This window comes from Pyrus communis, chromosome 3, assembly GCF_963583255.1.
Source record: "Pyrus communis chromosome 3, drPyrComm1.1, whole genome shotgun sequence".
NCBI classification, from domain to species: Eukaryota; Viridiplantae; Streptophyta; class Magnoliopsida; order Rosales; family Rosaceae; genus Pyrus; species Pyrus communis.
Window position 1 is genome coordinate 21096435 of NC_084805.1, and position 15603 is coordinate 21112037.

The 15603-nt window shown below is 37.7% G+C and overlaps 2 protein-coding genes and 1 long non-coding RNA gene across 15 annotated transcripts; 2 read left to right on the forward strand and 1 right to left on the reverse strand.

Annotated features, from left to right (window-relative positions):
* Positions 1–1806: 1806 nt before the first annotated feature.
* On the reverse strand, positions 1807–4880 carry LOC137729816 (uncharacterized). Of its 11 annotated transcripts, XM_068468857.1 has the most exons (9): positions 4487–4880; positions 4302–4394; positions 3872–3981; positions 3482–3531; positions 3213–3310; positions 2972–3054; positions 2598–2648; positions 2438–2480; positions 1807–1950 (listed from the first exon to the last, which is right to left on the reverse strand). In XM_068468857.1, the coding sequence occupies exons 4-9, from the start codon at positions 3493–3495 to the stop codon at positions 1946–1948; spliced, it is 294 nt and encodes a 97-aa protein (XP_068324958.1). In that variant the 5' UTR covers positions 3496–3531; positions 3872–3981; positions 4302–4394; positions 4487–4880; the 3' UTR covers positions 1807–1945. The 11 variants fall into 11 exon arrangements, 7 of the variants coding, with proteins under 7 accessions (XP_068324958.1, XP_068324959.1, XP_068324957.1 ...); XR_011068037.1 differs by lacking the exon at positions 1807–1950 and having other exon boundaries at positions 2186–2477; positions 2598–2639; positions 3457–3531; XR_011068038.1 differs by lacking the exon at positions 1807–1950 and having other exon boundaries at positions 2186–2477; positions 2800–3054; positions 3457–3531.
* Positions 4881–7555: 2675 nt separating this feature from the next.
* Positions 7556–8584, forward strand: LOC137728409 (uncharacterized). Its single transcript, XM_068467205.1, has 3 exons — positions 7556–7621; positions 7823–8149; positions 8279–8584. The coding sequence occupies exons 1-3, from the start codon at positions 7556–7558 to the stop codon at positions 8582–8584; spliced, it is 699 nt and encodes a 232-aa protein (XP_068323306.1).
* Positions 8585–12945: 4361 nt separating this feature from the next.
* Positions 12946–15021, forward strand: LOC137729922 (uncharacterized). 3 transcript variants are annotated; one of them, XR_011068055.1, is made up of 5 exons: positions 12946–13071; positions 13251–13739; positions 14334–14443; positions 14533–14643; positions 14727–15021. It is a non-coding gene; the product is annotated as an uncharacterized lncRNA (long non-coding RNA). The 3 variants fall into 3 exon arrangements; XR_011068056.1 differs by having other exon boundaries at positions 13251–13495; positions 13655–13739; positions 14533–15021; XR_011068054.1 differs by having other exon boundaries at positions 14533–15021.
* Positions 15022–15603: the final 582 nt, after the last annotated feature.

Here is a 15603-nt window from a genome sequence, read left to right on the forward strand (position 1 = left end):
ATTGTCGGAGATCAAAGTGAGAGAGATTTGTGAATTGTTAAGGTTGTATTTTTTTCTTTTCACATAACCAAACGGTATTTTAAACTAATAAAACCTGTACAAGGGGATTTGAACTCGGATTCGTATATGCACACTTTTTTATTTTATATTTTTTATAAATGATATTTCAACTCTAAGGCAGACTAAGGAGAGGGAATTTTTTTCTAAGTTCGACACAGTTGGTCGAAGACCTATCTATTCGGACATTTTATCACTTACAAGGGGTTTGCGCATTGTCCTAACCAATTAATCAAACCTCCATATGAGTTACTGTTGTAATTAAACCTACATGGTCACATTATAATATTTTTGTTTTCATTTTTGGGTAGGCTACAACATTATTTATAAGGTATTAAACCAAGTTTTATTTTGGGTCCGTTAGTGGCAAGTCCAGAAAATGCTCGGATTTGTACATGCACACTTTTTTTAATTTATTTTATTATGAGAATAAGGAGAGGGAATTTTTTATTTTTATTTTTTAAGTTGGACACAGTTGGTCGAAGATCTATCTATTCGGACGTTCCACCACTTGCAAAGGGCATGCGCATTGTCCTGACTAATTGATCAAACCTCCATATGAGCTACGGTTGTAATTAAATCTAGACGGTCACACTATAATAGTTTTGTTTTCATTTTTGGGCAGGCTACAACATTACAACATTATTTATAAGGTACTAAGCCAAGTTTTATTTGGGTCCGTTAGTGGCAAGTCCAGAAAATGAAAATCTATCAAAATATCCTTGAAGCTAAACTCTCCTAGTTCTATTATTTCTTGGTATTTGCGTGTTGATTGGAGCAATTGCTTGTGGCAGATTAGGCATATGCATGTTTTTGTTTCCCATATTTTTCGCGAAGGCAACTGTGTAGTTGATCTCCTAGCTAACTTTAGTGCATATCACGATGCATATATATTACTGGTAGTCCAATGTTCCTTCATGTGCAACGTCTGCTTATATTCATAATCTTTTTGCTTCATAGATGAATTTTATCATATGTTTTCTTTGTAAAATAAAAAAATAAAAAAAAACCCAAAATCTACCCAAACTGGCCCCTTTTAGTTCACACTAGAAAGGAAAGCCCGCGCGGTGCTCCGGGTTTAAAATTGCTAGAAAGATTATGTTTAGAAGATGTAAATGCTATGTTATAGTAGAATGGGAAAAGTTGTTTAAAGGAGGTATCCTGGGCAAGGGAAAAGAAAAGGATTGAAATACATGAAACAAAATTGTATCACAATAGAATTATATTATGAACAAAATAAGTGTTATTCTGCGAGAAAGAAGTCAAGTTTTGCATGAGTGAAATGACCTTCTTCTGGCAATTCTATAGGATGTCATCAATTTTTTGCGAGTTTGTCTCACCTAAATGTACATTAGATAATAGTTTGATTAAACATATGAAAAAAACTATTGTTTAGTATGGTGTAAACCACTGTTCTAAAAATCTCCGCCTAGCATTGGCCTAAGTGCCAAGCGGCTGACCACCACCCTGATTAATGTCTAGGCGTTTGAAGATTAAGAAATGACACCTACACCTGCTGAGGCACCCACCTAGGCACCTGCCTAGGTTGTGACTCACTTAGGCAGAAAATAGATAACTTTCATTTTGCATTTTATTTTTTTTCAATAAATTGTAAGAGACTTGTTGAATACTTAAATGAGCACACATTATATGTTTGTTCCCCATGTTTTCAGTATGTTCCAATACTTCATAATATATATATATATATCATTCTATTTTGTAGTTTATGATGAAATTATATATATTTTAAGTATAAACAGACACTTGTTTACATGAAATATAATGGATTTAGTTAAATCCGTCTAGCCACCCGCCTAGGCGCCCATGTAAACCCCCCCTAGCCATCTAGGTGCTAGGCCTCAACTCGTCGCCCGACTAGCGCCTAGCTTCAACCTTGGTGTAAACACAAAATTACACGTGTGTATCAGTTGAGATAGCAAAAGCTTTACAAATGAGATTGCAATTGAGGGTTAACCCCTCAGTCGTCATAAGTGTTCACAGAATGTAGACTGATTGGTATGTTTAAGCAGTAATGATGATACTTTTGGTCTAGCATAGTTAGCAATATGTGTACTACATGTATTACCCTAATTGTCTCTTAATTATTAATCATTATAAGACTAAAATCTCTCCTCAAGCTTGTAAAGAAGCTTGAGTTTAAATTGATTTTCCTACTTTGAACAAAACTTTACCCAGATACCTCAAATAATTGGAATCATACAAAAACCAAGCATCCTAGTAGCTAGCTAGGACATGAAATTGTGGTTTCACTGATTATATTAAAAATATTTGGAAATTGTTTAGATACTAAAAAACGCAAATAAAGTTTGAAAAATCACTGACTGAATGTCCCAAGATAAAGATCCTTATTTCCCGCAACCTTTCCAATCCTGGCTAGCCATTTTCCATGTTGATGACGTCTGCTACACAGAGAAGAAACAAAACAAAGAGATTTTAGAGATTTTTATTTGGTATATATCTTATTTCTCATCGATATTTTATCTAAATTATTTTATAAAATTATGAATAACTAATAAGACCTTGTAATTCTTCTGTACATTGAAGCCCCTCTTGAGAATCCACTGCTTTTCCTGTAAAGACCGCATTATGTTAGTAATCGATTAGCATTTAAATGCTGTTGTATATATAAATCTAGTGAATGCATGATCAGTAGCATGAACTAAAACAACATGGTTTGACCGTTAAAATGGTCAGCCAAATTATATGTGAAAAAATGCTTACCCAAAGATTCATCATTTGATTTTAATTCCCCAGCCAATCAAAGAAAAACCAAAAATTAAAAAATAAAATCAGCATATAGTATGGAAAATAGTCAGAACAAAAGCAGAATTTGACTGGACAAAAAATGCACATTTCTTGTAATTAAAAACATCATTGTGTTTTCTTGACAAACCTTGCCTTGCCTTCCCGCTCTGCCCTTCTTTGTTGCAACTATTGTCCCACATATGCAATTCGTATCGACCGGTCCATCCGTGCCTGATCAACACAAATGCATCAAGAAATGAAAAAAAAACTCAGCATCTAGGCAACTGTTCTTTATAGTTTCATACAACAAAAATGCTCAATCAACCATGAAAAAACAATAGCAATCAACGCTAATCAATCTTTCACCAAGAAACAACAAAAAAGCATACTTTTGAATATGCATTTGCGAGTAGATTTGTTGCCAACGTCAAGCTCTGGCCACCGAACATATGACAATTTCCTCCATGCAGCGTTGAAGTTCCAACTCCTGCAACAAAATGCAAGTATTTTCATAATTCTTCCAATTCCTTTCTACATTCAACCAAACAAACACTATGTACTTGTCCAACCAATCTATTATAAACTCCTTCCACGACAAAACATTGATTTCACGAAAAAATTAAAAATTCCTACCTTTAAATCTGCTCCAGAGGCATACCTTGGAAGATGCATTTCCCAATAAATTTGTTGCCAATCTAGCCATTGAATCTGAATGTCAAGCTCTAGTCAGTGGCCATCCGAGAAATTTGTCGATGTAGGATTGAAATTGCAACTTTTGGAGCAAAATGTAAGAATTTCTATCATTCTTTGAATTCTGAATTCCTATCTATATTCAATGAAACAAAACAGATAAAACTCAATTCTTGCAAACCCTTTGTGTTTTCTACCATTCTAGAGTCCTTCTTTGATAAACTAACAGTCATCTTTATAAGCATTGCTAGAACATGAGATTGGATAACAATGCAAACGTATTCCGAATTGTTAAAAACCCTTATGATAAAAAAAAGATCAAAATTTCTACAACTTTTTGATTAATTTTCAGACTTACATTGCGTTTGTGGTTTTTTCAACCCCAACGGAGGTAACCGCGAAGTAACAACATAGGCCAGATCCCATGGAAGCTCTTAGACAATTAGTAAAATATGAATGCTTACAAAACTGAAACCAAAAACATTTAATCAGAGAAAAAATACATACAGATTTGCCCGTTATGTAGACGTTGTAAAAATGGTGCAAGCTATAATGCAACCAACGGGACCCCAACAGTTTATCAAACACCAAAATTAAATATCAATATTCTAATATCCCCATCAATTGAACAACAACTATCAATTCTAAATAAGAATGTAATCTGATCAAACCTTCCATCCAAATAAAATTACACAAAATTAAATACAAAAAACAAAAACACAAACTCCACCGATCTAAATAAAAAATGCATATAGAATTGGAAAAAGCTGAAGGCAGGGAGAGCATACCCAAACCAACAGTAGTGTTCCAGCTCCTGCAAATTCTCAGACTTGTCAGCGGAGGAAGCCAAACGTTTTAGCTGGCAAATTCTCAACAAACCGCTACAAATCAACACAAAACAAATTGTTAGGGTTTCTTTCAAACGAACACAAATTTAAAACAGAAAATTACACACAGTTGTTTTAGAATATACCTAAGCTCAATACAATTTTCAGACAATAATTTCAAAGGACGCTGCGCTCAGAGCCGGCTAACAATTTGTAAGAAAGCTGGTCCCAACTCCAGGATCGCCAGCAAATATAGAGACCAATACCCTGACATTCTTGTGCCAACGATTGCTAGATGAGGATAAAATGTTCGAAACCAACTTTGTAAGTTTCGACCAAACGTTTTGGTCAGCTTCGACAAAACGTCGACATATATACAGGACTATTTTGAAAAAGGAGACTGGAAACAAAATCCGCAAACAAACGAAAACCTAGTTTACTGGTGACTATTCTGTGAGAAAAAACAACAAAGGATTTGAGAGGAAGAGAGCAACATGAAGACGGACAGAAGCAGAGATTTGTGAGGGATACAAAACGAAACTAAAAGGTAAAGTGAAGAAGATGGAATGGAACGGTTATAAAAAATGTTAGGCGCTAGTCGGATGGCGGGCTGAGGTCTAGCGCCTAGCGGGCGCCTAGGAGGTCAAGACGGATTTAAGTATATGTGTAAAATTTTAGGATTTTTTATGTTGATTTTGTAACATTTAGTTAGTCTATTTATTTTAATCATTGTTGGGCCTTTGTTCTTCATTAAAAATGAATTGGGCTTTGTTTTCTTATTAATAAGAAACAATGTTTATTCCCTAGTTTTTAAAGAAACTCAATGGGGAGAGCCCAACCGCAAAACACTTAGTAGCTAAGCCCAGAGGGAGATAGGATATGGGATGCTGGAGCCAATGATGTGTTGTTAGACCTTTAGCCCACTTTGGGCTCCCAACCTCAGGTTGCTCCTTCATCTTCCTCTCCATTTAAAAAAGAAAAAAAAAAACCTAACTCTAATTATTCAACCACAGCTGCCTCATTTGGTTATCTGCAATTGCAAATACCTATCTCTCTCTCACTCTCCCCCCCCCCCCAAGCCAAGCCGTCCTTCTTTTTTACCTTGCAATTGCAGATCCACTACTCTTTAATTGCAGATCGATGTTTATCGCTCTTATCCCAACCAAATCGTCTCATCCTAGCCAAATCGTCTTTGTTTTCTGCAGATCGAAATGTTGGGATGGTCGCCCAGTCGTCCAACTTCATTACCACAGCAAAAGAATGACGTTGACTAACCATCAAAGCTGCCTAGGCGGTCACTGAGGCCGCTGAGGCCGCCTAGCCCGCCTAGTACCCGTCTAGGTGCCGCCTAATACCTTTTCTGATTTCTTCAACGATTTTGGTTTAATCGTTGCGGTGAACCACCGCCCAGTGCCTAGGCAGCCGCCTAGGCCGCGTTTTAGAACACTTAATGGAACCATCGAGATAAACGACGATCAATGCGTGGTGTTCATGGACAAAATAGTCAATTTACTGTAGGAGAATGGGAACAACACAACTAACAAATAAGAAACCAAGGGCATTTCCGTATGTTCACTGTTAATGAACAATGCTAGAAAACTGAGTCTTAGTATATGTATAATTTTCTAAGATGCCGAATAAAAATTACCGTTTCAAGTAATTTATTATCATCACGAATAAGTTACTGACTCAGTCCATCTTAATGTGGATAACCACAAAAAAATTTGTTGATAGTTTTATCAAGGACAAGAGAGGAAAGTAAATGGTAGGCCCTTCCTGAAGGATGGTACTATCCCAAAACATGTACTCTGAGTCGTTGGAACATGCATATATCTATAACGGTTGCACAGAAATCTGGCTTCTAGGTTATAATTAATTCACATCATATATGCACAACATCCGTTATCCACCACCAAGTCCTGTACACTACAAGAAAAAGGCCCTTTAACGACACTTTATTTGCGACAGTGCACACAACCATCGCAAATTCTCAATAGTATAGCGCGCATGGTGTTTGGGATGAAACTTTTACAACTCTAGTTTCAGTAACGTCGCAAATGGTGTAATTGATACGACACATTTTCAAAAATTTCATTTAGCGCACCCCATCTTTAGAAGAAAGATATTTCTGTTGAAAAGTCTCATGGGCAATGAATGCCCACAGTTCCATTTGTAGAAAATGAAAGTGGAAAATGCATTATGTTGTCAGAAGACGCGTTACAAGTTTCAAAATGCAGTTAATGCATCTGTATGAAGTTGCTCTATAAATAGAGCACTCCATCTGTTTTCATGTAACAGAAAAGATAAGAAGAAAGAAAACTAGAGAAAAATATCAGTAACATCATCTATCCATCTGCCTTTTATTTGTTATCTGCCTGTGCTATAGTTTTAGTGTGGCATTTTACATCTACTTTGCACCTACCATTAAAAGGTTATTCTCTCAAACTTTAACCCTTTTATAACACGTTATCAGCACGAGACTCTATATATAATTATTCTCTCATCTCTCTTCGCCGAACGAACGAAAGAAAGAAAAAAATATTTCCTTTAAGGTTTTTACTGTTCATCTTCTTCCTCTGCCTCAACTGCGCCGTGTACCCTCGCGACGAATTGTTTGCTCCATGCCTGCTCTTAGTTCTTCAACTATCGGTTACATACATCTTTGATTACTTGTTTGGTGTAGAGATTGATTACTAACCCAGTATTTATTTATGTTAATTCTACTGCAATCCAAGATGGTGCGATACAATCGCCCATCTTGAACTGCAAATTTATTCTTACTGCGATCCAAGACGGTGCGGTATCATCGCCTATCTTGGACTGCAGATTTAATTTTACTGCAATTTTTAGGTGGAGCGGTATAATCGCACACCCTACCCTGCATATTTGAATTTACCTGCTGTTTAATTTCATTGCAATTTTATGTGGTGCGGTATAATCGCCCACGCTGCTCTGCATATTTAATTTTCCTGTTACTTCAGTGGTGCGGAATAATCGCCCATTCTATATTACATTATTTCAATGAGAATGGTGCGGTACGATCGCCCTTCTCATTCATCCTGAAAATCTCGAGCCAGAAGTTTCGAGTGCTTATCATTTTGGCCTGAAGATCAAAATGAAAAATTTGTAAGAACCATAAGTTCTAACATCACATTCCTTCAGGAATACATATTATTGCAAGTTCTTACACATCTCATTTTCTTTCAGAAAAGAAAATGGCGAACTTGGCGAAGATTGAATTTGCTGCCCTGGATATTACCGGGAAGAATTACCTGACCTGGGTATTGGATACCAAGATCCATTTGGAAGCAGGGAATCTTGGAGATACCATCAGGGAAGAGAGCAACTCATCCTCTCAAGATCGGGCAAAGGCCATGATTTTCATTCGCCGCCATCTTGATGAGGCGCTAAAGAGCGAGTACTTAACGGTTGAAGATCCGTTAGCTCTCTGGAATGCCTTGAGAAATAGATACAATCACCAGACAACGGTGATTCTTCCAAGGGCCCGCTATGAGTGGACTCATCTGAGGATTCAAGACTTCAAGTCAGTGGCAGAATACAATTCTGCATTGTTCAGAATTACCTCTCAGATGAAGCTCTGTGGGGATATTATTACTGAAGAGCATATGCTGGAAAAGACTCTCAGCACATTTCATGCCTCTAATGTGCTCCTGCAGCAGCAGTATAGAGCGCGAAGCTACACTGAGTACAACCAGCTGATATCTGTGCTCTTAGTAGCTGAACAGAATGATGAGCTCCTGATGAAAAACCATCATTCCCGACCTACTGGAGCTGCACCATTCCCAGAAGTGAATGCTGCTTCCCTCGAAGTGAACGCCACATCCTCTGGTGGTGATAATCATAAACGAGGACGTGGCCACAAGCGAGGTCGATGGAATAGGAAAGGCAAGAACCATGGAGTTCAGTTTCACAACCAGGTTCCGAGGCATAATTCAGGCCCGAGCTTCAAAAATGTGAATCGCCACAAAGGCAAAGCTCATATGAATAATGCTCTTAGAAACCCTGAAGGAGCCTGCCATAGGTGTGGTGGCAATGGGCATTGGGCGCGTACTTGTCGTACCCCAAAACATCTAGTGGATCTATATCAAGCCTCCCTCAAGGAGAAGGGTGTCGAGATCAACTTTCTCGACCAGGCTAGACCAATGGATATACCTGATCCAGTGTTTGACTTATCAGGGCAGTTGAACACAACTCATCTAGATGTTTCAGACTATATTGTGTAAAGGGGAAATGAAGTATATCGGTCCGATTGAATCATTAATGTACTTTTATTATGCTGAACTTGTAGTATTTTCAAATTCAATAAAAGTGGCATGTAAATTTCTTGTTATAACTTGCTTTTAATTCTGATTCTCTTACTCAGAGAGCATGGATAAAAATTGTGGTTATTCTCAGAACATGTGATTCTCTTACTCAGAGAGCATGGATAAAAATTGTGGTTATTCTCAGAACATGAGAAATGGCGGAGATATTTGTCTTGCAGACAGTGCAACCACACATACAATACTTCGTGATCGAAAGTATTTCTCAAGCTTAATACCTACAAGAGTAGGGGTAACAACAATATTAGGACCTTCAAATGTAATTCAAGGTTCAGGGAAAGCCCAGATTATGTTACCAAATGGAACAATATTGTCCATACAGAATGCATTGTATGCTACTCGATCTACTCGAAATTTGTTGAGTTTCAAAGACATACGTCTAAATGGATACCACATTGAAACAAAAAGTGCAGAAAATGTGGAGTATCTATGCATTACCTCCAATGATACCCAGAAGCGTATATTGGAGAAGTTGCATGGTATGTCGAGTGGATTATATTATACATACATAAGGACAATTGAATCACATACTGTCATGAACCAGAAGTTCATTGATTCAAAGGTTTACATGCTTTGGTATGACCGTCTGGGTCATCCAGGATCTACCATGATGCGTAGAATCATTACCAACTCTAATGGACATCCATTAGTGAGCAGACACATTGCTGCCTTAAATGATAACCCTTGCAAAGCTTGTTCTCAAGGGAAGTTGGTAATTAGACCATCTCAACTAAAGGTTGATGCTGAATCCCCATCATTTCTGCAAAGAATTCAAGGGGATATTTGTGGGCCTATTCAACCATTATGTGGACCATTTCGATATTTTATGATTTTGGTTGATGCATCTACCCGATGGTCACATGTTTGTCTCTTGTCTACTCGGAATGTAGCCTTTGCGAGACTTCTTGCTCAAATAATTAAGTTACGAGCACAGTTCTCAGATTATCCCATTAAGTCTATCCGACTTGATAATGCTGGTGAATTTACGTCTCAAACCTTTGATGATTATTGCATGACATTGGGCATTGATGTTGAACACCCTGTTCCTCATGTCCATACTCAAAATGGTTTAGCAGAAGCATTGATCAAGCGGCTTCAGTTAATAGCTCGCACTCTTCTTATGAAAACCAAATTGCCAGTCTCTGCATGGGGACATGCCATCTTACATGCTGCATCATTGGTTCGATTGAGACCTATAGCCAACCATCAATACTCTTCAGTACAACTCGTGTTTGGACATCAGCCAAACATTTCCCATTTACGAGTTTTTGGTTGTGCTGTTTATGTGCCTATTGCACCGCCACAACGCACTAAAATGGGACCTCAGCGTAGACTGAGAATTTACTTGGGTTTTGATTCACCATCTATCATTAGATATTTGGAACCCTTGACAGGTGATATGTTTACAGCTCGTTTTGCTGATTGTCACTTTGATGAGACAATTTTCCCGTCGTTAGGGGGAGAAAAGACCGTTCCAGAAGAACGGAAAGAGCTGACATGGGTTGTTCCCACCTTGTCTCATTTTGATCCTCATAGCATTCAATGTGAAAATGAAGTGAGAAGGATCGTTCATCTTCAAAGCATTGCCAATCAAATGCCAGATGCATTTAATGATGCTATGAAAGTGACAAAATCACATATACCAGCTGCAAATGCACCTGCAAAAATTGATGTCCCTATTGAACAAAATAAAGTGGCAGCAAATGATTCATCTGGTGTACGCCTGAAGCGTGGTAGACCCCAAGGTTCAAAAGATTCAGCTCCTCGAAAGAGAAAGTCGAAGGCACAACTGAATCCAAATGAAATCATTCAGGAAGAGAAAATGAATGATACATCCACAATTCATCATTCTGGACTTCCAGAAAAAGAAAATGTCCTTGATGAGACATCTGTCCCTGAAGAGACAGAAGTACATGAAAGTAAAGAAATCTCCATAAATTATGCATGTACAAATGAATTGTGGGATCGAAATGAAATAATCATCGATGATATGTTTGCATTTGCAGTAGCCACTGAAATCATCTTAAGTGATGATATTGAGCCCCGCTCTGTTGATGAATGCAAACAGAGACAGGATTGGCCTAAGTGGAAAGATGCAATCCAGGCAGAATTAAATTCCTTGGAAAAACGGAATGTTTTTGGACCAGTAGTCCAAACCCCGCCTAGTGTAAACCCCGTAGGTTACAAATGGGTATTCACAAGGAAACGCAATGAGAAAAACGAGATCGCAAGATACAAAGCACGACTCGTTGCACAAGGTTTTTCTCAAAGACCTGGAATTGATTATGAGGAGACATACTCTCCTGTAATGGACGCAATTACGTTTCGTTACTTAATAAGTTTAGTGGTTTCAGAAAGACTTGACATGCGACTTATGGATGTCATCACTGCGTATCTATATGGAGAATTAGATACTGACATCTATATGAAAGTCCCAGAAGGACTTAAGTTGCCTGAAACAAGTAATAAACCACAAGGTATGCTCTCGATCAAATTAAGGCGATCATTGTATGGTCTAAAGCAATCTGGACGAATGTGGTATAATCGTCTCAGTGAGTATTTGATCAAAGAAGGGTATATCAACAATGTTATTTGCCCTTGTGTGTTCATTAAGAAATCCAATTCTGGATTCGCTATAGTGGCAGTATATGTTGATGATATGAATCTAGTTGGGACTCCTGAAGAGCTCAATAAAACTGCTGAATATCTTAAAAACGAATTTGAAATGAAAGACCTTGGAAAAACAAAATATTGTCTCGGCCTGCAGATCGAGCATTGTGCTAGTGGAATTTTGGTCCACCAATCAGCTTACATTGAAAAAATTCTGAAGCGATTTGGTATGGACAATGCTTATCCACTAAGCACGCTAATGGTCGTCCGTTCTTTGGACATTAAGAAAGATCCATTTCGTCCAAAAGAAGATGATGAGCTGGTCCTTGGTCCAGAAGTACCATATCTGAGTGCAGTAGGTGCTTTGTTGTATTTAGCACAATGTACTAGACCAGATATAGCTTTTTCAGTTAATTTGTTAGCAAGGTATAGCTCTGCTCCAACAATTCGCCATTGGAAGGGTATCAAAGATGTATTGCGATACCTTCGTGGGACAACAGACATGGGTCTCTTCTACTCAAAGAACTCCACAGATGACCAGGTCCTTGTTGGATATGCAGATGCTGGCTTCCTCTCTGATCCGCATAAAGCCCGCTCACAAACTGGATATGTGTTTAAGAATGGAGATATATCAATCTCATGACGCTCAACCAAGCAAACATTAGTTGCTACATCTTCAAATTATTCAGAAATACTTGCTTTACATGAAACAAGTCGTGAATGTTCTTGGTTAAGATCAATGATCCATCATATTCGGAATTCATGTGGTCTAACTTCGAAGACAGACAATCCAACTGTCATCCATGAAGATAATGCAGCCTGTGTTGCCCAAATGAAGGAAGGATTCATCAAGGGCGATAAGACTAAACATATATCTCCAAAGTTTTTCAGTGCACATGAGCTTCAGAAGGCTAAAGTTATTGAAGTTAGACAAATCCGTTCAAATGAAAATCTGGCAGACTTGTTCACCAAATCTCTACCAAAGTGCACATTTCAGAAGTTAGTGCAAGGCATCGGATTACGTCGACTTACCAAACAGCTAAATTTGGAGAATGCGGAATCAGGGGGAGATACATATCAGGGGGAGCATCCCTGATACATGCTTGTTGTACTCTTTTTCCTTCGATTAGGATTTTTCCCACTGGGTTTTTCCTATCAAGGTTTTAACGAGACAACATAAGCATACTTGACACTATATCAACGATCCAGGAAAAGTTGTACTCTTTTTTCCTTCGCTATGGTTTTTTCCCACTGGGTTTTTCCAAGCAAGGTTTTAACGAGGCAACTCATGTTGATATGTGGGCATCCAAGGGGGAGTGTTGAAAAGTCTCATGGGCAATGAATGCCCACAGTTCCATTTGTAGAAAATGAAAGTGGAAAATGCATTATGTTGTCAGAAGACGCGTTACAAGTTTCAAAATGCAGTTAATGCATCTGTATGAAGTTGCTCTATAAATAGAGCACTCCATCTGTTTTCATGTAACAAAAAAGATAAGAAGAAAGAAAACTAGAGAAAAATATCAGTAACATCATCTATTCATCTGCCTTTTATTTGCTATCTGCCTGTGCTATAGTTTTAGTGTGGCATTTTACATCTACCTTGCATTTACCATTAAAAGGTTATTCTCTCAAACTTTAACCCTTTTATAACAATTTCACCATTTTTTAATCTTTAGGTAAAGTTAGTGGCTACTTCTCAGATCTACAATCAAGTTGCCCCAAATCAAATCCCCTTATCTCTCTCGATTTCCAGCGAAGCTATGCTCTGATCATTTGCCGTATGCTCTCTCTCTCTCTCTGTTTGCTTCCCGAGAAAAGTTTTGATGAATGAAAAATCCGATTCTGTTTTTTGCGTTTTCTCACAACCAAACAGAAATATCGCTCAGTGTTCATAATTACGGAATGGTCTTTCAGTTCTCTTTGTCAATGAAGTTTTGATTTCTCTTTTTGGTGCCAGTGCGTCTGATTATGATTTACAGTGTGAAGGAGTTTTTGGAAGATGGGGTTTATATACCCACTGATGTAAAGGTGAAGCAGATGAAGAGGGCAAAGTCGGACTGCGTGAAGGTGCAGAAGAAGTTTAGCAAGGATAGGGATCCTGTGGTGATTGCTTATGAGGTTAGGGATAAACCCTCGGCGTTGAAGGCGGAGGACTGGGATTGGGTTGTGGTGGTTTTTGTCTTGTTGAGATTTTCAATTAGAGTAAGTGGAAACTTTCAGTTCGAAGGTTTTAATTGCATTGAGAAATTGTGATCTTGGTCATTGAGATTGTAGCTTTCTGAATTTGTTTTATGTGACTTTTGAAAGCGCATTCTAGCTGTTATGGATTGTGTTGTTTGTGTATGTTGTCTTGTGATGCAGTTATGGGGGTTTTCATGAGATTCGAAGATGATAGTGTGGAGTCAGAGCAAAGATTGTGAACCCGTGGAATGTGAAGATCATCTCGGTTGGTTGGTAGAATTTATTTGATTTAATGTGTTACTAGTAAAAGTTCCACTAAGTTATGCTCGTAGGAAAAATCAAATTAATTGTCTTAATTTGCTGCTGCAATGGAAAAATGGTTCCCCTTCATTTATGCTTGTAGGAAAATCAGAATCATTCAGCTTTCAAGGTCAATGGTTTGTTAGACCATTGGAACCTTTATGCACACAAGTCGTTGATTAGTTACCCCTTCCTTTATGCTTTAATTATCTTGATTTGTATTGCTACAATGAATAAGGATTGCTATTATTTACCTGTAAGAATTTCACTGCATCGAATACATATATTTACCAAAACAAAAAGTACATGGGAGGGGAGGATTGCTCATGAATTTCTAAGATTGGTCTTGATTGTATAATGGTTTGCACAAATTGGTTGCCTATGTTGTGAAGCCTACGTACCAAATAATTTTCACACACCGTATCATTATTTAAGATTTGCATAGAAGAAGGAGGACACACTTGTTATTGCAAAGGGAAACTCTTTTTTGTTAATAGCTTGTCTTATATGAAAGTGTTCTCTCATGGTTTTGTCGCTTATCCTGTGCTTCTGACTGCAGATTCCTTGTCCGCAGTGATATGCCTCTCAGAGTGCTTCCCAAGTTTATTGGGGTTCAACTTGTTAACTTTCATATTCAATTGTATTTCAAGAACACTGCACCTCCCATTGGTAAGCAGAGCTTTAGTTTTTTCTTTTTGTTTCCCAAATTATTTGCCTACCTTGTGTTTGTAATAACTTAAATTCTTGCACTGTTGCAGAGGCATTGATGTTTGAATTTGATGCGGAAAATAAGGGTGACAATGGAGATCTTCACACAACCTACACTGGCAAAGGGAAGGAGACGACTTTGAATCATTAATGTGTTACTAGTAAGAGTTCCATTGAATTAGATACTTTTAATTCCCAGTCAATAGGTGGGCATACCTCCGTTTTAATTTGAGCCTCTATGCAGATGACTAAGAGTAGAGCTGCTGTAAGGAGTGACATAATTACCAGCAGGGTCAAGGGGAGGAAGTTAGTTGTTGAGCCAACAAGCTAATCTGGAGTGACATAATTCCTGTAGGATTATAGATGGTATAAGTGTTTAGGATAATGTATATCTGTTTAAATACTAGAAGTGAAATACATTCTTCATTCTCAAAGAAACCAAATAAATGTTTTTGGATTTGTGAATTATGAATATCAGTGAGGTTGGATTGTTATTTTAGTTTGGAACCTATAGTAAATTTCAAATGAAATAATTTTGGTGAAGCTATTAAAATTAATGTCGTTGTGGCGTCCATTTGACACCCAATTTATTTATTTATTTTTTTAAACCTGAGACCACTTATTTGTGACGTGTAATCTACTGTCGCAAACCCGTAGTAAATAGTATTTGTGATGCACTCAAAGCGTCGCATATAATCGACCAAACATTTACGACACCACCTTGTTGCGACGCGTTACTGACTGTCGTTAAAGGGCTATTGCGACGTATTTGGCTACTTTTGCGACGCGTTTTAAGCATCCCATAAGACCCATTTTTTTTATAGTGGTATGCAAATCAATGCAATTGATCAACAAAGAGGATGCGAAAATTTTAAGCTCTATCTCGTTATAATAAATTGGACGGATGATACACACGATGCGCATGTAATTTGTAAGGTGATATATGTAGTGGACAGTTTGTAGGTCTCAAAAGTGTAGAATGCCTAATTACTAGAGCAACCGCAATTTTACAACTCGTTTATTGACATTATTTTTATTAAACAAAAATATAGTAGTCATTTCCTACATAATGATTGACAATGAGATTTTTCTTAATAATATTGATTCTCTCCTATAAAAAA